Genomic DNA, 23,895 nt, shown 5'->3' on the forward strand with positions numbered 1-23,895 from the left:
TCCAATGTAAGGCTAGATCGAGTCGAAGGCTGCATGGTGAAGGTTTTCGATGGTCAATGGTCAATTGGTCATACAGATGCGAAATCTATTTATAAAGTTCATGTTTGAAAATACGCAGCTGTAAGTAGACCCTAATCGACGTTGAATTTGCTTTTGAAAAGCTTCTTGGAGGTACAGAACTTTAATACACAATTGAATGGTATATTCATATTGTAATGAACTCTAATATTTTCGGCTGACACTCGTCAGGGTTAATCGTCAGCAACTATAGTAGAGAATGGAGAAGAACATCGTATATCAACAATCGTATCACCAAATATGCTTTTGGTGGAAAAATAAGTAAATACTGAGAATGTTACGATGCACCAAATGAGTATCAACCGCGCATCAACGAGCTTGTTGTATTTGAAATTTTTTGCGCTCTCTTACGTTTTCACTCTGATAACTTGCCCCGTTGCTCTATAAATCATATTTCGTATTCCCCGCCGCTTTCTTCTGAAGTCAATTGAGTTTGAGCACGCCAGAGGGAATCAGGGCCAGACTTATTACCTATCGTCCCTCCGGATTGAGCAACGAGCAGGCATTGCAGTCTCGATACCAATCACCTCTGCGGAGATTTGTGGAGCGTAACACGCGTCACAGACTGATCTTGTCGGATATCGTGCTGCGTTCGGATATCCTATGCAACAATAATATCTCCAAACGGGTTATCTGGTGTCGCGACGCTGTCGGGTCCACATTACATGATTGGCCTAAATATAGAGCGCTAACATCGGGACACGACGCTGCTGTAATTTATTTTTGCGCGTCCGTTTGTCATCTTACGCTACGGGGTTAGTAGTTCAAGGCCTGCGTGCTGGTTGGTTATTTCAGCTGGGTTTGTTCTGATGTGGCCAGAGTCAGACTTGGATAACTGGGAAATTTTCAGCTTTTCCGAAGTAGATTACAATTAGAATTGTTGCTACATCGAAAATTATATTAGAATTAGAATTACTGAATTCAAGAAAAATTGGACATCGAATGAAGTTTAGTTCATATTAAACCAGTAGTTCCCAACGTGGGCGATATCGCCCCCAGGGGGCGAAAATGACGAAGGGGGCGATAGGGGGACGAAAATGGACAAAGGGGGCGACGGGGGGCGATGACGCGTTAAAACGGCTGTATTGGAGTCAAGTCGGTGAAATGACCTTTTTTTTTAGTCATCCCACGAAAATTCAGTTGCAAAAGTGTAAAATTCATTTAGTCAACCCGCCGGTGATTACAGTTTGTATACTGATTTTTCGGTTCACAAAATTTGAAAAGGGGGCGATGAGTCGAAAAAGGTTGGGAACCACTGTACTAAACTATTGTTCATTCTCGTAAACAAGAGAGTAGCAAATGTCCGCACAGCAAGTGGAAGTGGAAGTAGAAGAAGCGTCGTAATTTATGCCCAGGTGCGAGTAGAAGTAGCGATTTCTGACTAAGTAAAGAGGCAAGTATTCCATTCGTGGAAGTGGAAGTATAGGCTAAAAGTAGACAAAACCTACTTGAGTACTCGAAAACGTAGAAGTACTTCTTTACTTACCACCTTTGGGTATGGTATGGGGCAGACTATTAGACAACTAGTTAATTCTAGTCATCTATTTAGAATGAAATGCTGCTTTTCTCTAGTTCTAATCTGCTGCTTAAAACGCTATTTCTATGCTCTAATTTTAATTCTTATCAAATTTCTGGTTTTCCAAAAAGATGCTACGGGAGAACTGTGTAGTGCGAAACGAGCTAAGCCCACTGTACGGACATTAGCGTTTCCCGTGCTTATGAGCATGAGCTCTGATTAGATATGAAGTTAACTTGCTTCAATTTACATGTTTTCACGAATTCAGTGCTTCTATTTCTGATCTAATTTGAAAAAAAACGTGTAGCTATAACTGTAATTCTAATCCAACGTGGAATAAACGGTGTAGCTATAATTATAATTCAAATCTAATTTGGAAAGGCTGGAAATTTTTTTGGCCAACTTGGGTATGGAGCAGCTCCAACAGCTTATTCAGATTTTATTGCTAGAAAGATCTGTATTGTCAAGGATTTATGAGCGCAGGAGCAGACACGGGCCTGGGCCCGGTGTAAAATCTGCTATCCGTCCTGAGAAACGTACCATTCGCTGGCGTAAACAAAACACATGATTTATTGCTCTTGTCGCCGCCGACAGCAGTGTTTGATTTTACGCCAATGCTGTCTAAAAGCGGAAATTTTGAAGCGATTAGCAGACAGCCGAAGACAAATCGACAGGACAAAAGTGCTGCGATCGGTACGCCGTGAGACAAGATTGATTAGGCTGATTCGAAACTGTTGGGTACCATAAGAAAGAATAATAGCCATGGCCAAATTCGCTGAAAATGCGTTCATGTGGCGGATGAATAAAATAAGTTTCGGACATGATTGATTAGGGCAGGTTCAGGTGGAAAATGACCAATTCATGAATCTTGATAAAGCTTGGTAATTCCTTTATGTAGCCCGCGCAAAACAGCACGTTTACAGCCGCGTTTCGCTATACTCTCCCTTGTTCATCATAGAAACTGTGCGAGTTCTAATTTCGGTTGTTTTGCATCATTTTGGTAATCGCTGTAGATTATGCCAGTAGTTCATCGAAGACGTCATTAGTTATTGATCATACCCGACTACTTTTTTGTGTGTTTCTCCGCACTGGTATATCAAATTGGCTGGCGATTGAAAACGGCATTTTCTGGCCCGAGTTTCGATGTTGGCAGGTCGACGCTTTGTCATATGTCCGCCTGTGCAGTCTGAAAAGTCGTTCGTGGCTGGTGCTGGGATGATTTTTTGATTCTACTTGTTAGGAGAGTGTTAGTCAGCAAGTTATTACCTCAACGTTGGGCCCCAGACTTAGTCAGCTTGTTAGACTATTTATAGCGAAATGGTGGTAATCTGATTCTAATATAATTTGTGAAATGTTTCTAGGCTCCAAATTTAATCCTACTCTTATAAATTCTGGTTTTCCTGAAAATGATGCAAGAGAACTGTCTAGTGCGATACAAGTCAAGCTTGGTGTACAGACATATGTCATTCGCCTGCCTATCTGAGAATGGACTCGATTTTTGTTGTATTTCTTTGTATTCGGAGTTTATTTCAAATTCCAAGTTTTGGCGAATTCGGTAATGCTAAATCTAATCCGATTTGAATCCGATTTAGTTGCCCTAATCTGCTGGGTTCATGCCAGGTGAATTGGATATGACGTAACAACGTATGTTGCTATTTAATCGGGATTGGGAGAATATTCGTGCATCGACTTCCCGTGTTGTTTTGTCTTTTATCAGTTCATCGGGTCGTAAAAGGTCGAATACAAATTAAAATCTGGCCCAACTCCACCGTCGATTCGAGGATGATAATATCGTTTTATGTTCTTGATATCGCTTTGCGTTGCAATGTAGGCTATTCCCAGGATACCGCGACGCATTGTACTCACGTCTTTTGGGGATTGGTTTGGAAAATATTGTGGGTCTTCGTGAAATTTGAGTCTGGGTTTGCGCGCCTGGTAACTGACATGCCGATAAATACGTTCGTAATGGCGAAGGCAAACTTGTTCCGTGAGTCGTGCGTGTAAGCGAAATGTTGCAGTAATTTTTAAGCGAATTTGTTATTAGACCGAAAGGTTCAGGTCGCAGTTTCTATAGTTGTTGGATACGCTCCCAAATCCGTAAAGGCATTATTTCATTGAGTTAAAACGTGCGAGGTTTTAAGGAGTTACGTAAGGTACGAAATCACATCGTAACAATTACCGGGACATAGCGTTTCTTCTCGTTCGTAAGTTCTAGAAAAGTAAACCTTGTGATCCTATGCGTCCATAGGAAATCGCTTTCTGTGAAATCGCAGCGCGCGCGCCCATCTTAGCCTACACGATTTTCGCAGTAACCTTCCGAGAAGTATCGAAATTCCCAATCGAGACCGTTCGCGTGCGTCTCTGCGTACCGCGCGTATCTAAAGTCGACCTCGTTTCGGTGAATTTCCGGACTAAAATAGGCCTTTCACGATCCGAGGCGCTGTCAAACATTGCTATTTGCGGCACAGGTTGATATTTATTACGTCCGTTCGCTACCATGGTTTTATGACACCATGATGGACACGTACGCAAACTTCGTGAGTGACGTTACGATCCCCGCTTTGGGGAAAGACATTTTGGCGAAGATCAAGTTGGACCACGAAGACTCTGTGTGTTCGGATTACAGCCTGTCGGACATTGAAGACGGGCTAGACCCGAACGAAAGCTTTGAATCCGACAAGTCTCGTAAAAACCCGGCCGTTACCGGCGTTGAATCGCCAGACCCGGCGCTGAATAGGTTCTCTTCCGATTCGAGCGGTATTTCCACGCAAGACTCGCCTTTCTCAACCATAGAGCGCGAGAGTAACGACAGCAAAATCGCCGGCGTGAAAACGGCTGTAGCGGCCATTGAGAACCGACATATCCAATCAGCGACCGCCGATAATGACGAAACAGACAGCGTGTCGCATTTGACCTTGCGGCCTAGCGTTACAGCGACGCGTAGCACGAATCTAGCGCGGCAGCGCAGCATGAGCCACTCTTTCGATAGGCCGAACGCCGCACGTGATTCTGATTCGGACAGAAATAACAACAATAACGAACTTGGCATGAGAACATTACCAAAATATACCGATACCCTCGGTAATATGTCTCAGACGCAATGGAAGCGTTACAACAAAGCAATGGAGACTTACAGACGGTGTAAACATGGGGAAAAGATCTCGAATAATTCGGCCGATAATCCCGGGAACGAAAAGAAACACAGAAGCCTGTCGCAGAACGATCCGATTTACGAGAACGTGTCTGAACTGACGAGAGTTCAGCCTGCGACGAAACGTCCCGAGTTCGAACGCAGGACAAAGTCAATGTTGAACCCGTTGCAATCGTCTGCGCCGTCGTACGCGCCGATCTGTCCGCCCGATCAACAGCAGGACGACTTGGAGACGTATTCCACACTGACTTTAGACTATAAGACCATTTTGCGCAGAAGCCACATTCCGGATAAGCCAGCATTGCCTCTTCCGACTGTAAATTCGATACGAGACGAATCGTTTTTGGACGAGGACGACCCCGACCTTGTCACCGACATTGACTCCTTTCTACACTTGCCAGAGAAGAAGGCAACACCGACAATATCAGTGACAACGAACCAGCACGATTCGTACGCAGTAGTAACTAATCACGTTACGAAAGAACCTGATAAGATTTTGTGGTCTGGATTGAAACTTTTGGGTGAACGTAAGAAAACCGAACTGACGCGGCCGAATTCGCCGAAAAGCGCGTTTATGTCGCGGATAAATAAGATGAGCTTGCGAAAAACAGCGACTCTCGCGTCCGAACAAGAAAATGCCGCTAATTTACGGAAAAACACGATCATCTCTAAACGGAACACAGCCAAAACCACGCACCCTGAAAAATACATCTACCTCGACCCGGCGTCTCATAACGGCTGCTCCATGACGTCGTCGTTCGGACAATATCACACTGTGGCTAGCGCGGGCAGGCTGTCGCGGATACGCAGAAAAAATGAGAAGATTGCATTATCGTCTCCCACGAAAAAGAAATCGATTCGTATACAAAGCGCGAATTCCTTCGCGCGGCGATTTCTGCGTGTGCCCACAATGTGGAAAAGCACGGCTAACGGCGTGGAGAGGCAAAAGTCTCAGAAGGTGGACACGTCTGCGTTTGAAGATGAGGTGGTATTGACAAGACGATACAGCCGTTCGGCATCGGACTTACCTAGTTGCCAAGACGCTGAATTTAAAGGCGTTACAGGATCGAGTAAATGCTCGAATAACAACAATAATTTCTACCAATCGTGGTCAGCCGAATCTTCGCCTCAGATGAAGGCAACGAAACGAAATCGCGCTAAACCATCCAAATTAGTCGTCGACATGAACACTGGGTCGTGCGAAATTGTTAAAAGTAACCTAAAATCACCTAGAAACTCACCAAGGTTGCGATTGAGTCCTGGAGGCCCACACGCGAGTGTCGTTCAGCCTAGTCCTTCTCTGAAACCCAAAGTTTTGTTCAGAGCGCCGTCTGTTAAGAGAGACGGCTCGAGTGAGAGAAAATCTTTCCGGTTCACCACGTGTCAGTTTGACGACTTTGTGAGTGCTGACGTGTCTACGTTGGATTTGAACGTGGAAGAATATTTTTCTTTTCTGGGTACAAAGTCATCAGAGCTGACCACGCCCGATTCCGATCCTATCGATAAAGTTTCAGTGAAAGAAACCATTTCTACTTTCGAATCAAACTCGAATTCAAATGGGTCTGATGGTATTTACTGTGAGCGCGATCGTTCTCCGAGGAAGTCTCCGAGAAAAACGAACACCGTGAAACGTAGGAAGCAAAAGAAACGTATGCGGTCTGGAGTGCCGTCTTATGTTCCCGATTATGTAAAACCCGTAAACGCTGACAGGATCAAGCGCAGCAGTGCTTTCTATCAGTTGAGTCTGCCCGAGGCAGACGCCAAACCCTCCGATCCGAAGGTGCTGGACACGATGGCGGCGTTCATTAACGATGCATCGGTGCAGGGCAGGAGAAAGAACTCTGTCTCTATGGCGTCGAAGACTTGGAGCGGCCGGGCCGCGGAACGGCGTAAATCCAAAGCCAAATCGAAATTCGGCTCGCTTTCAATTGCGAAACTGTTGCGGGCCAACAAATTGAGGCTGTCCATTGGTAGGTTGCGCTTCTGGTTAGCTGGATCGGAGCAGTTGTATAAGATCTTAGATGAATTGCTGATTACGTGATTCGTTTTTGGCAATCATTGTCTTGAAAAGCTATGAAAAGCTCTTTCAATCTTTTTCTTGAAAATCCAACTTTTAGAGTATGGACTTCGGAGTTGGAGAAGACTTGAGTGTGGCCAGTCAGAGGTTTTTCCAAATATTTTTATGTAATTTGCTCGATAACAACACAACGGCTCTCGATATCAAACATCTGTATAGTACAACGGCATAAATACAGTCACAAGTCAGGATTATGGTTTAATTAGGCTTTGACCGTTCAAATATGCGGGGTTGCTGTAAATAGACCATTGCTGTAAATAGACCAGATAGCAGTGAGAAGCAGTGAGAAAAGATGTTGATTATCAAGGACTATAACTAGGGCTGGGCATAATAATCCGAGTACTCGAATCTGAATCGAGTATTAATTCTAATAATTCGAGCAAGTAATGAAAGATGATTTTTTCGAGTGATGAAATTAGATGCACCTTAACACTTGGAGTCAATTTATCAATGAGAGTATTTTCATGCTCGAATACTCTATTCAAGTTCAGAAATGGTCATCAAATTGATCCCTTAAAATATTTCAACGGCATTCCTCGGCATTTCATATTCGACACTATTCCATATTCACATTGCGATTGTTTGGTTTACTTGCGACTGGATATCACACCATAATACCTGTAAATTATGTCATGCATTCTACATTGTGCCTTTGCATGTTGAACATGTCTTTCACACCATGCTTTTTTAGTGATAATGTTGATGTACAACATTATTACATTGTAAAAACCACACCACGGTTTCAGTTGAACACGTTCGACCTAGTTTCGTCCCATCTCTAACAATCCGTTCATTTAGCAAAAGCCGTAAGGCCTCCGCCGCCTTCCACTCCGAGACCGCCAGGTATTTTGTGGTAGCAAGCGCATGCCAGATTATCATTTTCATCCGGAAGGCTTATTTTGTTCGTTGATACAAATCATGCACCGGCAACAGTCGCTGATTTTCGGTGGGCAAATTGAAGCCTGGTGCGAATTTCCCAATTGTTTGACGTATATCCTGCATGAAAAAAACTTCTTATTTGACAGTATCAATGATTAAGCGAGTTTCAAGTTATTTTGTGCTGTTGGTGTTGCAAACTAATCTATAGCGTTACCTGTTATGATGATATATTCCTATTTATTTTTCATAAATCAGTCTCAATCCCCAAACATGCATCCCGTATGTCGTAATGTAATAGTCACTATCATACCGTGGGAATATAGATAGGGAGAGGAAATGAGCGGCCTCTGAAACCGGACAGAATACTGCTCAGTAGATTGATATCACATAGTGTACCATCCTCAGAACATCACCTAACAAATACGGCATAGATCTTCATATTCAAATGTATCTCGATAGTGTTTTATTTGGATTTTCATCTCCTTCATTTATAAGTTCTGATATCATAACTTATGAAGCGAAAATATGACATAATAATTTACACTTCTGGCAAAAATTTGTTCGCGTGATTTCATCAATCTTCGTCACGTTATAAATATGAACGCCATCTTTTTCCTTTGAACAACAAACAGCTCTTTGTTGATTTTCATATTTCTTTCGACTCGACTGTATATCGTTTTTAAAATGAACCAAATCGGCGGTTAGTCCTCACCCTCATGAACGTTCATGAAAGCTCTGTTGGAATGTCGGATTTATTTTGCATTTCATCATCTTGTTGTGGAGGCTATAATATTTTATATCCAAATGTGGAAGCATTTGAATAAGTCTAGTTTGAAATGTGATGGACTTGACACTTGAGTTTAATTCCGCAGTGAAACAAATCTTGACTAACCTGATCGAACAGTGTATGAAATCTCCCACATTGACCGGATATTATAGAATCATAGAATTCACTCAGTAAAGGATACGAGGGTTTAAGAGTAGTATGTGAAGATGTGATTTCGATCACCAAAAGCCATTTTGAGAACCGCGCTATGCAGTGTTGCTACTGGACCGTTACATGTAGTCATTGAACATCGACTATAGCGTGACCGATATTCATTTTACAGTTCCTTCGAATCAGCATGCGCCGAATATTCCGAGGTCGAACAGTCATTCCCTGCAAATTCCCGCCACATCGATTCAGGGAGGCGGGCTGGTGGAAGACACTAAAAAGGATAAAAAGAGTAAAAAGAAAGGCAAGAAGGGAAAGCTGACAAAAGCCGACATCAGCACGCCGCAGGATTTCAAGTAAGTATTCTCCCGTTCACCTTTCAATTCATTTGACCATCTTTGCTAAAGGAAATTTCCGCTGACTAGCTGCCACTCTATGTCTGGGCGTTGGAATATTTATATATGGTAGAATTGTGAAAATAAACGTTCACTTCATGCTCAATCACTTCACCCTGATCGTTCGCTCTTGCCAGAATGGGTGATTTGTACTTTATCGACTGAGGAACAATCTTGTGAACTGGCAGTTATTACCTGTTAGAATGCTCTCGTGGTGTTTATGATATCGCCGGTGAACCTTAACGCCAGTTCATCGCTGCCATTATTTGTCCCTTTCACATCTACGGCCTTGTATGCAAGGAACAATTTTTTTTTTACGATTCAATACTCCAAATCTCAGTCATCATCCGTGCTATCAACATGGCGCAATTCAACCTTTATCCTTTTTCAGGCACGTCGGGCACGTAGGATGGGATCCCAACACCGGTTTTGATGTGAGTATCTTGCGAAACTCGGTACTCTGACTACTTCCACGTATTGAAATCCACGTACTATTTATAGCTACCGTCACCGATTGACGTAAATACATTTTTGTTTCGGTTCTAGATGAATGAAGTGGATCCTGCATTGAAAAGTCTGTTCTCCGAAGCCGGAGTCAGCGATCATCAGCTGAAAGACAAGGAGACGGCCCAGTTCATTTACGATTTCATTGAAAAGCGTGGCGGTGTGGACGCGGTGAAAAAGTAAGACTGATTGATGTACTCCTGTCTTGGCGTTGTAATGGACGGCCGCGCAGGGCTGTTCAAATAAAAACTTTTCCTGCAGATTTCACTGGCTACTTGATAAAATTGTTAGGTTGGTTTAAAAAATCGCTGCACACCAACTTTGGCTCCATTCCAACCAGTAGAAGCGAGATTAGTGCAGTGGAAAGTTTTGAATTTATCATTAAAAAACAAAATTTCAAAATTTTTCTGCCGACCCCATAAAATTGTTAGGCTGTCAGTAGAGATGATGCACACCAAATTTGGCTCAATTTCAACCACTAGAAGCGAAGTTATTGCAGTAGAAAAATTTGGATTTGAATAAAATAGTATTTACGGTTTATTTATGATTATTTATCATAGAATCATGGAATTAGAAATTTTTCTACTGCAATAACTTCGCTTCTAGTCGTTGGAATTGAGCCAAAGTTGGTGTGCAGCGTTTTTTTAACCAACCTAACAATTTTATCAAGTAGCCAGTGAAATCTGAAGGAAAAGGTTTTTTTTAACAGCCCTACCGCACAATTTTATTTCCGCTTCTCGTAAAGATATTTTGCACCTCGTTTGTAGATGTGGACAGAGGACAGTAGGCTAACTAAGTAGTAGTAGGTTTTGCTGACTTGCAATACTTGATCAAGTATTATGATTTCACTTTTACTTTAACAGTTATTAAAGCAAAACTATGTGTTTATACATTTTGGATTTTGAACAATAGAAAGTAGTCTTGGGACAAGATTGCATTCCTCTTACGAGTGAAATTGTCCCTGTATCACACTCACGCTAACCAGATATAGCGTCGTTGATTTTACCTGTTGTGTCATTGGCCATTTTGTGTAAGCAGTGGAGATACATCTTGTGATTTGGGTAGTCCCCCGGCAATTATGTATTAATGCGACACCTCTACCAAATTCACTTCTAATTGAGTACTTTCCGTACCTTTCATTTTCAACATCCACTTGAAGTAGTGGTAATTGAACAAATTTATGGCATTGCTTCTACTTCTACTTGATTAATATGTTCCTGTTGAAATGAACCCGAAAGTTTTTGGCTGACACTCGACAGGGGTAATCGTCAGCAACTAGTAGAGAATTGGAAGGAACATTGTCTATCAACAATCGTATCAAGTCTTCAAAATCTGTACTTGCTCCCGTAAAAGAGTAGAGATTTATGGTGTTACTTGTACTTCTACTTCAGTCGTAATGCTGACTAAATTGAGCAGCTTGTTCGATGCCAATGATATCTTAATTTCTGTGATTAGGCGTTACTGTTCATAATATTTCTTCTAAACTGAAATTTTCTCGTTTGACAGGATGCAAAATCAACCACCTCCGCCACCACACGCAAACCGAGGACCAGCCCCGCCACCACCATCTCGCGGCGGACGTTCCGGTCCCCCACCACCGCCGCCCAGCAGAGGTGGCGGTCCGCCACCCCCTCCTCCGTCCAGAGGCCGTCCACCACCCCCTCCTCCCAGCTCTAGGGGTGCTCCCCCACCGCCGCCACCTAGTAGGCAGGGCGGTGCGCCACGTCCTCCGCCTAACATACCCCCACCGGCCCCGATGTCGTATTCGTCCGGTCCGCCTCCACCACCGGCGCCTGCCCCGCCGCCGCCTCCTCCAGCTCCGAGTGCCCCGCCGCCTCCTCCCATGTCGGGAGGGGATGGAAGGGGTATGCTGCTGGATCAGATAAGAGGGGTGAGTTGTTGCGTTGTCTTGAGGGTTTCTTCTGAAATTGTGGCCCACCTCGATATGTGCTTGATGCGCAATGTGGGTTTTTTAAAACTTTTTGGGGTAGTTGTATCAGCCCTCTATTGTGTCCGGCAAAACTTTTTGAACTGTGTGACCACGCTTAAATTAAATGTAGCCCAACTACAAAATTTTGGCAGCTGACGGCTAATGTTATCAATTTGGCCAAGTCGTAATCCTAATCACGGCTTGCTGAAAAAGGTCATCGCTTTCGCGCATCCCTCGTCACTGCCTGATTACTAGTTGGCAATTATTAGTGTTTGTATCATCCGTGTGGCTATTGTGGCCTGCCGTGAGCACTGGCAATGATACAAAATACGGACAAAAGTCAAACATAAGGACAGACTTATAAATAAGGTCAATGTAATATTTTTGTTTATAGTTGTTGTTATATCACTGGCCTTTCATGGGCTCCTTGAAACGAGTTCGCGACTTCAGGTTAGGAACCTCTAGCGCAGGGGTGTCAAACAGATGATTTTATCCGGCCCGCGATGCGATTCTGAAAAATGGCCGTGTTATCCAGTACCTTTCTCACAAGTGTTGAGATTTTTCACGTATGAACTTAGAGCTCTTCAAAAATGACATTTTTCTCAAATCGTACTGGCTACTTGATGAAATTGTTAGGTTACCTAATTTAAGCCTACACACAAAATGTGGTTCAATTCCAGCCAGTAACCGCTTTGCTACAGGAGAAGAAAGTTTCTATTTATTATATAAAAATAAATAATAAATTTCCAACCCGTGGAAGCGGAGTTATTGCCGTCGAAAAATTTGGATTTGAATAAAATAGTATTTACGGTGACCGATTCTTTGTTTATTTATTGTAGTTGTGCTCACCGTAAATACTATTTTATTCAAATCCAAATTTTTCGACGGCAATAACTCCGCTTCCATTGGTTGGAATTGAACCAAATTTGGTGAGCGTCGTTTCTATAGACAGCCTAACACTTTCATAGGGTGAACAGAAAATCTTCAAATTTTTTATTTTTTATTTTTATATAGTAAATAGAAACTTTCTTCTACTGTAGCAAAGCGGTTACTGGCTAGAATTGAACCAAATTTTGTGTGTAGGCTTAAATTAGGTAACCTAACAATTTTATCAAGTAGCCAGTACGATTTGAAAAAAAAAGTCATTTCTGAAGAGCCCTAATGTACATAGGGCACCTACCACATTATAACCACCCGACAGTGGTGTTGCAGTTACACTGTAGTCACTATCAGCAACAAGTACAAGTAGCTGCCATTGACACCCAAAATGGCCACTATGAGTTTAGTTATATGGAAATTGAACGGAAAAGAAGTTATTCGCAGAAGTAAAACGTCAGTTAGAAACCGGTGTATGCAAAAATACATATCGTCAGTCTATAAAACTATTCAACCGGCCAATCATCGTAATTTTGACAATTCCATTGTTTATGAGTAAGGTGTTGAAAGAATAGAACCCTATGGTTCGTGATACAGCACATTTATTATGTATATAGGCTTGATAATTGAGTATTCAAGTGAAAAATATAGGGCATGGACTCTGAGGTAACATTCTGGAATCATTTGACTGGTCCGGCACGCGAGTGCTCTGAAGGTTTGAACACGGCCCGCCACGCAAGTTGAGTTTGAAACCCCCACTCTGGTGTAATGTCTACTAGTTAGTGGTAGAGTATTTTGGTTCCATCGACGACACATAGTCGGTTGTTTCTGGATGTCAGCAAGTTATCCTTTCTTCAGGGGGCTTCTCTCAAGTCTGCGGACAACAGGCAAATGGCCGACGCCCCGGCGCCGACCGGGCGCGACTCGCTACTGGATCAAATCCGGCAAGGAACACAATTGAAAGCTGTGAGTAGCGGTCGGGAAATTACATTTTTAAAATAATTGAAAGTGTTTGGTTTATATACACCATGTGTACTTGTGTTTCCGGCAATCCTACGTTCGTATCAAAATTAGAGGTCGACCGATATTGATTTTTCCAGGCCGATACCGATATATCGGCACACTCACGGGCCGATAACCGATATTATTATTGAAGGAGCAAAGTACAATTTCACCAAAAATATTATATATTAGGCAAGCTGGCACTTGTTCATGCCACAGAAAGCTGAACAACAAACGAGGAAGCTGATATTGAAAAGAATTATTGCTCAATTGTGCACATTCGTTGAAAATTGGGATAACCCTAAAAACAAAACATGATACAGAATTGCAGATCAGTACAGAAAAGGTAGATTGTAATTCAGGAAGCATAGTTTCTCTGCATGCTCACCCAGTTAAATTCGTCCTGCAAGTGTAAATCTGTCATATATCACTCTTTGCGTCGTCGATTTCTTGAGATTGAGAAGACGGAGCATTGAATTTCCAATAGTTTTGAATTTTTTTAAAATATAAAATATCGGCCTTCATAGGCCGATACGATAATCGGGAAAGCTCTAAATATCGGCCTCGATAATCGGCCATTCCGATAATCGGTCGACCTCTAATCAAAATCTTTTGGTGCATTGTGTACAGAGTTACAGACACTTGGGAATTTGAAAAGTAGAAAGTTGGATTGGGATATGTCTTAATCACTTTCTAGAGTGAAATAGTCCCGAATATATATTTATATTTTTGTTTTCGTGTATGCAATAAACTAATATGTGATTTGTGACAGGTGTCACAAGACGAATCGCGAGAACGTGCCGCAGAAGAGGAAGAAGATGACGGGCTAGCTGGTGCTCTGGCAAGAGCTTTGATGCAGAGAGAGAAAGCAATTCACGGTACGTATTCCGCAGCATGTAATTGCGCCAACTTCGGATACCTGTGGTGGATGGGTGTATCTATTTGACGAGGTGGTCAAAGTAGTCAAGAAGGCTACTCAAGTAGAAGTAGCGACAAAAAATCTACTCAAGTACGAATAGAAGTACTTCTTCCATAAGCCACCTAAAACTACTTGAAGTAAAAGTAGAATTGACTGACTTTAAATCTACTTAAGTAAGTAGTTGTGAAAACAGTCATAATTCGTTCGCATGGAGTGTCAAAAGCTGCAAATTGAGCTATGCGGAAGGTGCAGATAGACTGATTCGTATTGATGCATCCCAGGAGGTATCAATTTCCGACAGAATAGGCATGCTTTCTCATCATGGGATGCAAATTATGGTATTGATATGAAAATGCGATACTAACCCTTTGTTTACTAGAAGACCCCATTTTAGAGAATATCATAGCATGGCGCCCTACCCCATATTATAAAGGCCCCAGATTTAGGCGAAGACCAATACAGAAAAGTTGTATACCAGAGACGGTTTCAACACTTTGTGTGATTAGTATTCGTTAATCACAAATATTGTGGATCATAAAATTTATATTTAGTGTAGCTTTGTTTTCGGAAAATAGAGGCATTACTACACTTACTTTTATGCTTCAGCATGTATGTTCTGCAGACAAAAGAACTGAAAGTAATTAGAACTAAAAGTATGATACTCGGAATTGAAGGTGAAATACAAATACCACTGCTGAAAAGCGGAAAATATATTTCATTTCTTTTTTCCATAAAGCTTCAAATGTGATCTGCTAAAACAGGTGTAACATTGAAAAAAGCCGGATTTTCCAGATTAGCAGGACACGTCATGGGCTGCTAGATTACGATATGATAGGTTATTGCTAGATTGCGAAACGGTAGTTTCAAACGTTATGGTGAGCCATATTTACGGTGATGAAGTATTTGATATGGGCGCTAATGCGGTGTGAGCGGAACCAAGCAATCCGGTACCTAAATTATATTCACTGATACTTTCGTGAAAACATATTTGTTATTCCATACTATAATGTGCGCAAAGTGCAGCAAAATTCTGGGCTTTACTTTTATGAATATTAAATGTTGGTACTCCGTGAAACCAGCCTGAAATTCCTCAGGCTATATTTCGTATTGGGGGATTAAACTACTTCTACTTGACAAACTGAAAATAGCGAAAAGTAAGTATGGAGATCACAAAATATTACGAAGTATAAGTAGAGAAAATCTGATCTACTTCAGTACGTACCAGAAGTAGAGGAAAACTACTTGAGTACTTCCAAAAAGTATAAGTACTCCGTTACTGACCACCAATGTCTATTTGTCACTGTCGACAATTATCTCGACTCTACCAAAGAAAATCACAGATTAGATTAGAATTAGATTACCGACATTTAGTTCTAAATAGTCGAATTATGCAACTAGAATTATGTAGTTGTCCTAGTATGCCGGCGAGTAATGGACCGATGACGCAGCCGAGACTATAAGCATTGTCCTTTCAGATTCCGATTCGGACTCGGACGAATTCCAAGAGGACGACGACGATTGGGACGACTGAGGCCTCGCCTCTCGCGCCACGACAGCCTTACGCCGGCCAGAGGAAACCTGCCGCATATCTGCCGGCGTGCCAACGATTGGAAATCCATATTTAGATACGTGAACAGACGCAGTAGAACTCTCGACTTCACGTCCGTAATTCATCGAAATTTCTTCTCTTTCCTAGGCTAATTTTACCGAATTCTAGTCCGTGTTATCGATCTTCAAACGCAGAAATCTGTTATTTCGTTGAATCGTGCGGCGTCCATATTCAGCGTGATTAAAAGCGTTGATCCGTTTTTGCGTTTCTCGTTTTCTCTTTGTAAGTTATGGTTTTGCTATTCTCGATTTTTCCGCGTATCATACTATCCAGCTCTGAGCTGATCATGTAGCTCGATTCCAGTTTCATTATTAATAAAGATTTATCTGTGTGTACGCCGGTTGCGATTTTTTCGCGTCGGGCGTCTGGTGGTCGGGGACGTAGGGGACATGAAGTTGTGGTGGGTTCAAGTCTATTCATAAAATTTCGTAATTTCAAAACATCACAAGACTGCGATACAGCGAAAGACAGGAAGGTACCGAAACGACTTGCAGTACGGTAGTCTTTGAGATCAGACACTCGCCTGGGACTAGGCGATTTAAATAGGAGGCATGCACATGAAGGTTATGACTTGAAAAAAAAATTTGCCAGTAGCAGGAATTAGTGAATATTTTGGTATAAATTCATAAAATTATAATCATTTTGTTCAAATCGAAAAAATGTCCCGCACAAACTAACTTCAATTTTCGACATTGGTCCAAATAGAGAAAAAATACAATTCAATGGTATTCTTTGCTACAAATTTAATCTTCAAATATATGTCCTTCTGCACTTCTGGTAAAGTTCATCCATCAATTTCTGTTATTATGTTAGTGCCAGGGTCAACTACAAAGGACACATCCGACTTCCGAAGGGTTTTAAGGTACTCTATCGCTGCAGGACATTCGAGCGCAAAAATAGCAGCAATATAATCTTTGGTATATTCTAGATCCCGACCGATATCGGATTTTTTGGTCGATACCGATGAAACCGATATCTCGGACCTTGACCGATAACCCCAATACATTCAGCCGATATTCAAAAGAAGTTGGATATAGATAGATAAGCACATTTTCAAAGCTTCAGAGCATTTATTTGAACATCTTTACAGCCATCATTATACTTGAACATGAAATAAACCAGAAAGGCTGCATCTGGACACCTGTAAACTGTAGGCTATAGGAAATATATCAATATTCTCAATCTAGCAGTCAGAGATTATAGTTTTCTGACTTCCTACCGCCATGTTGTGACGTCGCGAAAATTGCCGTTGAGTTCTCAGCTCCAATGGCCGATACCGATAATTCTTTCAAAGTGTGATATCGTCTCGGTACTATCGGCTGGCCGATACTTGGTTGGGCTCTAGTATAGTCCATCTTTAGGCATCTGGTTAGAATACCAGGCTTCCTGACACGCATTTGCGATGAATAAGCATGATATCTCAAGAGTTACTCTCCATCTGGGGATTTGAAAGTACGCAATCATGACTCTTCAGCTGCATATCGCATTGCGTAGAGATGGAAGTTTATGTCATTTGATTAGTGGTAATCTACTATTTTCCTTGAAAGAGCGGCTTGCTCTGCAAAGTTCATAAATAAACTTGAAATCATCCCTCCATTCTCGGTTTTCTAATATTTCACCTAAAATTCTGGCTTGGTAGACTATACCAAGTTTTCGTTGTGTTTTACCACATCATCTCCAACTTTGTAGCTGAGAGTTGGATTTGTTGAAAACGTTGGATTGGAGAACTGTGATATATCCTTTAAGAATCGATAATTTGATGTTGGTAACGAATGTATTGTGGTTGATGAAAATGAAAACCCTTGCTCATCATTGCATTTTGCAGTTTCACAACATCGCAATTCCGCCGTCCAGTATCAACAGATGCTGTGTCACATATGATATCACATTTTCAAATTTTCCTATGTATCATATTCCTCTAATCGGTTTTCTAGACCGCTGAAAATATCTTGAGCAATTCTACTTTCGCCTTTTGGAACACTCAGTTTGATTTGTGTCAGACAAAACGAAATTATACGATATATAAACTTTATACAGTCTATACATCTAAAATCGAAATTAATAATTAGGCTATTCATTAATTATGTAATTTTGACTGTAAACAATTAGAACAAGATAAGATTAATTCAATCTGGGCAATCACAATTTATCAAAATGCTATTTTAAATCTTCGCAATTGGAATTGTGTCAGTTACATTCAAATAAGTCGCTAGTCTGTAGCCTATCTACAAAAGAAAGCCTATTATCCTTCGTACAGTGAAAATTGGAAAATTTTTGTGCCGGAGGTTTTTGTTAAACGGTCTTAATTTTTGTGAATTTTGAAATCAGGAACACAAAAGTTCATCATTTGTGACTACAGGACACGCAAAATTTTGATTTTTTTTTTCTAGTCATAACCCTAATGCACATGCACACTGAATGAAAGGAAGAGAAGATAATATAAAATGATAAGCGACAAAATCAGGTGGCTTATAATTGTGACGGAAGGCGAGATCGATATGTCAGGTCGTGGTCCAGTAAATGTTGAGGGCTGACTAGTATTCATTCTGAAGAAATTGCTTGTATTTCGACTTGAATGTGGACCTGGACATGCTCGACGACAGTCGGATAGCCGGGCCGATTGAAATACCGGACGTGGATAGCCTACACTTTAAATGTCGCTATCAGTGCTGGACATACCGACTGCTAGAAAATTTTCAGCATTTCAAAGTTAAAACTGAATTTAACGCCACAACTTTTTCCAAATTAGAGAATAATTAGAATTACTGAATTCGGATGAAGTTGGAAATTGTATAAAATTCCGAATTATAAAGAAATACAACAAAATTAAATTCACCGACAAGATAGCGTAATGGTTAAGCATCCCACCTCTTGATCGGTAGGCGGTGGGTTCGATTCCCGGCCGGGGGTCAGACCAAAGACCTGATTAGTAACACTGGTATCCATAGCTTCCCTGCTTGGCGCTCATGCATTACTGGGATAGCATGGAGGGGTGGTGCATGACTTAGAATGCTATAAAGGCTATATCTGCACTTCCTTGTCCAGCGGCATATGCACATCATGTACTCATGGTATGCATATGCGCAGATCGCGTGTATGTGTATCATGAGTCGGTGTATATGCCGCAAAAACATCAAGGACAAAAATAAACTGCGTCCTTTCCTTCCTCATGTTGTATGACTTGTATCTAAGTTCATTCCCATGAGCGTGAGAATGACAAGTTTGGCTCGTTTCGCACTATACACTTCTCGTGTAGCCTTTTTAGCAAAGCCAGAAATGATATTAGAATTGAGATTATAGCATTGAAGCATTTCACAAATTAGATTACTGGCGTTTCGGCCTAATTAGACAGCTAGAATTTCCTAGTAACGCAAGTCTGGTCGATATGTGCTTAGAGATAAGGAGTCCATACGAGTATAGGCTTCACTGAAATCAGACGACTGCGAATGTTAGCAAATCGGCATCCAAATAGATTCTTGTCATTGTCAACAAGGACATCGATGGCCGAAAGTTGTGATTCATGTCCTGTCACATTGTCGCGGGTTTTAGGAGTTGCGATCCAAAGTCTGGTATTTCTTGTCGAGTTATCTTCCAGTCACCTTGCGGTAAGTGGCAGTGCTCATAACGTGTGACTTTAATTGTAGGCTATATGTATTTACTTCCTGAATAGACGCGGTGTAGCCTGTATACAAGTGCACAATTGCACAATGCACATTGCACATACAATCGCATATCATAGAGAGAGAGAGAGAGATTATATTCTTTTCCGCCTGCACTATCGAGATGCTTTGGTGATGGAGATGCGATACGACCGTAAGGTTACTTAGTCTGCATCCCCGCATTTTTCTCCTTCATGCTACCCGTGGTTGCTGAGCGCTTATAGCAGTATAGATGCGGATACCAATTTTCGAGACTTTGGTCTGACCCGGCCGGGATCAAACTCACGACCTACGGATCGAGAAGCCGGACGCATCATCATTACATTATCTCATATCAAATGGAACATCACAAACAGAAAATATTTTATGGCTTGAGCAGACTTCTTGATTATCGCAACAAACAATAAATTTGTATTGCCAAATTGAAATATTTCAAATGATTTGACTTAACTCGAATCGCTGAACACTTGTAGATTATGACTTGACTTGTTGCAGTGATTTTAAATATTCCTTACTTTGCTGGAGTTTTATTGTAAACAATGGTTTACGCATGGTTTATAAATTCAAACTACCGTCAACAATTATATAGAAGCTTTATTTGATAGCCTATAACGACAGAAATATGTTGTAGCCTATCGGCATCAGTTCAAAATTCGGTCCGAAAGCCTGACCGATATCCTGAAGACACGTACACTCGTACAGTCGTACACCTATTCGCTTTGTATTTTCTCTCAGATGAGCAATGGCGGATGACAAATACCTCAAGCTTTGCTGCGGACCCTGTATTTAGCGAACATTCATTGGAGACTTGGAGTCATATTTTCTTAGATGAAATGAATCTCTTTAACGTATTTATAATATATTTGGATTCGTCAATACTTCGTTATAACCTGAATAGATATTCTAATAAAAAGAAATGAACAAATAAAAATAACAGTGGCATTAATCATTATAAAACAGTCATGGGCAAAAAGCGTTGAAGAAAGAACTTTCGAGAAGTACAAAGGCAATATATTTAATCCTATTTATATTTCAAAAAATAGCATAGCAATATATAGAATGCTAGTGATATCTGAGACACAATATTGGTAACGTTTTCATGTATGACCTAATGTGAGAGATTAGGACATTTTACGTATGATCGGACATCAATCTGCACGGCCTTGCGATGATTGATCGGGATTCGGGAGTAGGTATAACCATTTATGTGATAATCGGTGTCACAATTAATGGACTATATGGCGTTAATCGAGATTCCAAAGCATGGTCTCACATTCGTAAATGGTTGTTCACTCGCACTACGAGTGAAGGTACAACCGTGCCCTCTGGCCCGTTTCTTCGTCTAGGCTCCGACTCTAAGGTTTCGCAAGATATTATGCTGAGGCTGACAGCTAATTAAGCCCATTGACTTCATACGAGGTCGCGTTCTCATCTTCAACAAAGCATGCCCGTGATGTACACCTTCGACGCTTTTTTGGTGAATCGGATTGACGAAGGTCACGATGTCGTATTTTTCCTGGCTGAAATGTTTCTTCACGTGCTGTTCGTACTCGTCCACGGTCAAATCATCTGCGCTCCAAATGACTTTGTGAATAACGTCGGGGCAGAATGAGTATGGAAATTCGTTGTCTCGTATGGCGATTCTATCACCTTAAAAGTATAATGCTTCGCTTTTAATCTGGTTATGGCTTTGCTGCGTTATTTGCATAGCTCGTGAATCCGATGTATCTACCTACAGCAGTGCTCATCTGCCGGTGCGCACCCTGGGGTGCCCCAAAATATGCATGGGGCTCACCAGCACGAAAAGGTATAGGTAATGTCTTTCTGTAAGCAAAAACGAACTCCGAGAAGTATGTTGAACAGAATGCCATTCATATATACTGCTGCACAAATTGATGGACTTCCAAGCGGAAATAAGCGACATCTTAGTTAGTCGAAGCCCGCCGAAGACCGGAAATGGGTTTGAAATGCGTTCTGTGCACGTACATTATGGTGAGTATGAAACGAGAATAAGAACACTATTTTATCCCGTGAAGTTCTTTTGTCACGGTCGAGCCAAAGAACGGCGAATTACACGCATGGTATAGGATTTTAGTATAGCACAACGATACGCACGCAATGTCCTTGCCAATCTCCTATGAACTACACACTGGAATTATTGTGAGGTGAGCTTGTGGAATAGTGAAGGTCCTACTGGCATATCTTTATGGTTACCAAGTGTTCAACAACATATTTTTCTACGGTAGATATCTTGTTATTGCGAGCTCAGCGACTACGGCGAGACTACGGTAAACAAAACACAGACCAAATAACATTTTATCGATTGACGCAAGTGTTGTACGATGTACGCGTCTGCCCAGCGCCCATATGACGAAACACATTTCTCCCAGATCAAGTATTGCGACATAACAGGGCTTCGCGCGTGACAATTAGACGTTCTCCCTCATGTTTCCAGTTTCGTGGTGTCGAATTATAGATAACTAACCTCTGCAGCTTAGTTATCTATAGTCGAATGTCGCTGAACTGATATGAAGCTTCACCGCACGATTTCTAGGCGGACATACCTGGACAATCTGAATCGTCTTTAACAAATTTGCGCTGACGTAGCCCTTCAACTCCGTGGTCATCTTCAACAGAGACCAATTCGACTGTGTAGGGATAACCCAGCATTTTATGCTTGCAGTAACTGTTCATGTCACGCCATTCTTTCTTCAAGTCTTTTTTGTGACGCATGTAGCTGTCCATGACAGGCTGTGTTCTGCGACATAATTGAGAGTCGCAATACAATGTAAACTACACTACACCTATAGATAGAATAGACAAACAACACACGGAAACGTTAAAGCTATAGCCCACGAAAACTACACATTTGTGCACGAAGCGATGGACAAGGGAACGAAGACAAATTGAATACAAACGATATATTAGGATATTTAAAACAATGATTTATCAAGCAGCAGTTTTACATAGAAGCATCATACGATTTTCGATTGTAGGCCTCGAGAAACTTGATTTTTCTTAAGAAAATAAACCTACCTTCCAAACTTCAAATCGCCACCTCTGACCATTGTCACGATAGTGTCCCAAGGCAATACCTTATCTGTAACCTGCATACTTCTATGGATTGGTACTATTGTGTGGCACCAACTCGGAATTGAGCAGACTCTAAACTAATACGATGTGTCGATCACGCAGCGCAGCTTTGTTTCGTGGAGCCTGAAATCTGTCCTTACTATTTATGTGGTAGTAAAATCCGGGGTCCCCCCTGCGTAATTCTCATGCGTAATCGTTTCGTTCTCAGAATAGGCCGTAATCATTGATCAGATCAACCAACCAACAGCATTCTGGGGCGTATCTTTGCTTTCTTACTAGTTTCTATGTCGATGTTTCCATGTGTGTGCAAGTGCATTCTGTGCAATGTACCATACCATATCAGACGTAAATGTAGACTGTCGGACGTATCTACAGTTTAATTATCAGTACTTGTCTTATAATCGGAGTTGCCATACCATCCTGATTTCTCAGATTTGTCCTCATAGTGAAGGTTGAAGCACGATGTCTTATTAAACTACATTGTCTTTATTTATCAGATTTATCTTTATTTTTGTCCTTATTTTCGGTAATGAAATGGGACCGTGATTATTATGCTTTTAATCCGAGTTCAAGCAGTTACAGCAGGGGTGTCAAACATACGGCCCGCGGGCCGCATCCGGCCCGCCAGACGATTTCATCCGGCCCGCGAATCAATTCTCAGTAGATGCCTAAATTATCCAGCGCATGTGTAACAAATGTTTAAGTTATTTTTTATAGTAGACACTTCCATTGAATTATCCCTAAAGACAGCAAATGTCGAGCATCTTCAATGTCCATGGTAACATTATTGGCACACGACTGCGGTGTTCTGATTCCACTCTTGTTGCGACTAGGAACAACTCGGCTACATTGACACCCAATTTCCAGAAGGAAAAAAAGGTGCACACCGAGTTCGGGATTTTATGGGAAAATTTAACGAAAAGAAGTTATTCACAGAAGCGGAAACGGCAGTGTGGAACCGTTATAGGCAGTTTACATGAAGAATGTAGTTTGCACACAATAATAAATATTCAAATGTCTGTGCTTGCTGTGTCACTTCCAACTCAAAAGGCCCCCGGACTCCAGAGAATTCCGAAGCGCGATTTAATATAAAAAAAAATACCAACGCCAGATGACGTAAATCAAGGCGAGCATAGAAATATGCCAAGTGCCAACTTATATCGTTGTTAGCGCCACTGTTTTAGAGGTTCATAAACTGTATTCAACCAGTCAATCATCGTTTTTTGGTCAATTGCATTGTTCGCGAATAAATGTGTTGCTGGTAGTTATTATA

General features: G+C 41.5%; 2 protein-coding genes across 3 annotated transcripts; one reads left to right on the forward strand and one right to left on the reverse strand.

Moving 5' to 3' along the window:
- Window positions 1-3,190: 3,190 nt before the first annotated feature.
- On the forward strand, window positions 3,191-16,205 carry LOC145456507 (uncharacterized). Of its 2 annotated transcripts, XM_080334632.1 has the most exons (9): window positions 3,191-6,715; window positions 7,621-7,665; window positions 8,811-8,991; window positions 9,422-9,464; window positions 9,577-9,713; window positions 11,041-11,425; window positions 13,199-13,306; window positions 14,115-14,220; window positions 15,737-16,205. In XM_080334632.1, the coding sequence occupies exons 1-9, from the start codon at window positions 4,108-4,110 to the stop codon at window positions 15,790-15,792; spliced, it is 3,669 nt and encodes a 1,222-aa protein (XP_080190758.1). In that variant the 5' UTR covers window positions 3,191-4,107; the 3' UTR covers window positions 15,793-16,205. The 2 variants fall into 2 exon arrangements, with proteins under 2 accessions (XP_080190758.1, XP_080190759.1); XM_080334633.1 differs by lacking the exon at window positions 7,621-7,665.
- Window positions 16,206-19,615: 3,410 nt separating this feature from the next.
- On the reverse strand, window positions 19,616-22,750 carry LOC145456225 (uncharacterized). Its single transcript, XM_080334303.1, has 3 exons — window positions 22,566-22,750; window positions 22,094-22,287; window positions 19,616-21,179 (listed from the first exon to the last, which is right to left on the reverse strand). Exons 1-3 carry the CDS (start codon window positions 22,640-22,642, stop codon window positions 20,872-20,874), a joined length of 579 nt encoding a protein of 192 aa, XP_080190429.1. The 5' UTR covers window positions 22,643-22,750; the 3' UTR covers window positions 19,616-20,871.
- Window positions 22,751-23,895: the final 1,145 nt, after the last annotated feature.

This window comes from Botryllus schlosseri, chromosome 14 (genome assembly GCF_051294905.1).
Source record: "Botryllus schlosseri isolate E-star chromosome 14, Bs_hap1, whole genome shotgun sequence".
NCBI lineage: Eukaryota > Metazoa > Chordata > Ascidiacea > Stolidobranchia > Styelidae > Botryllus > Botryllus schlosseri.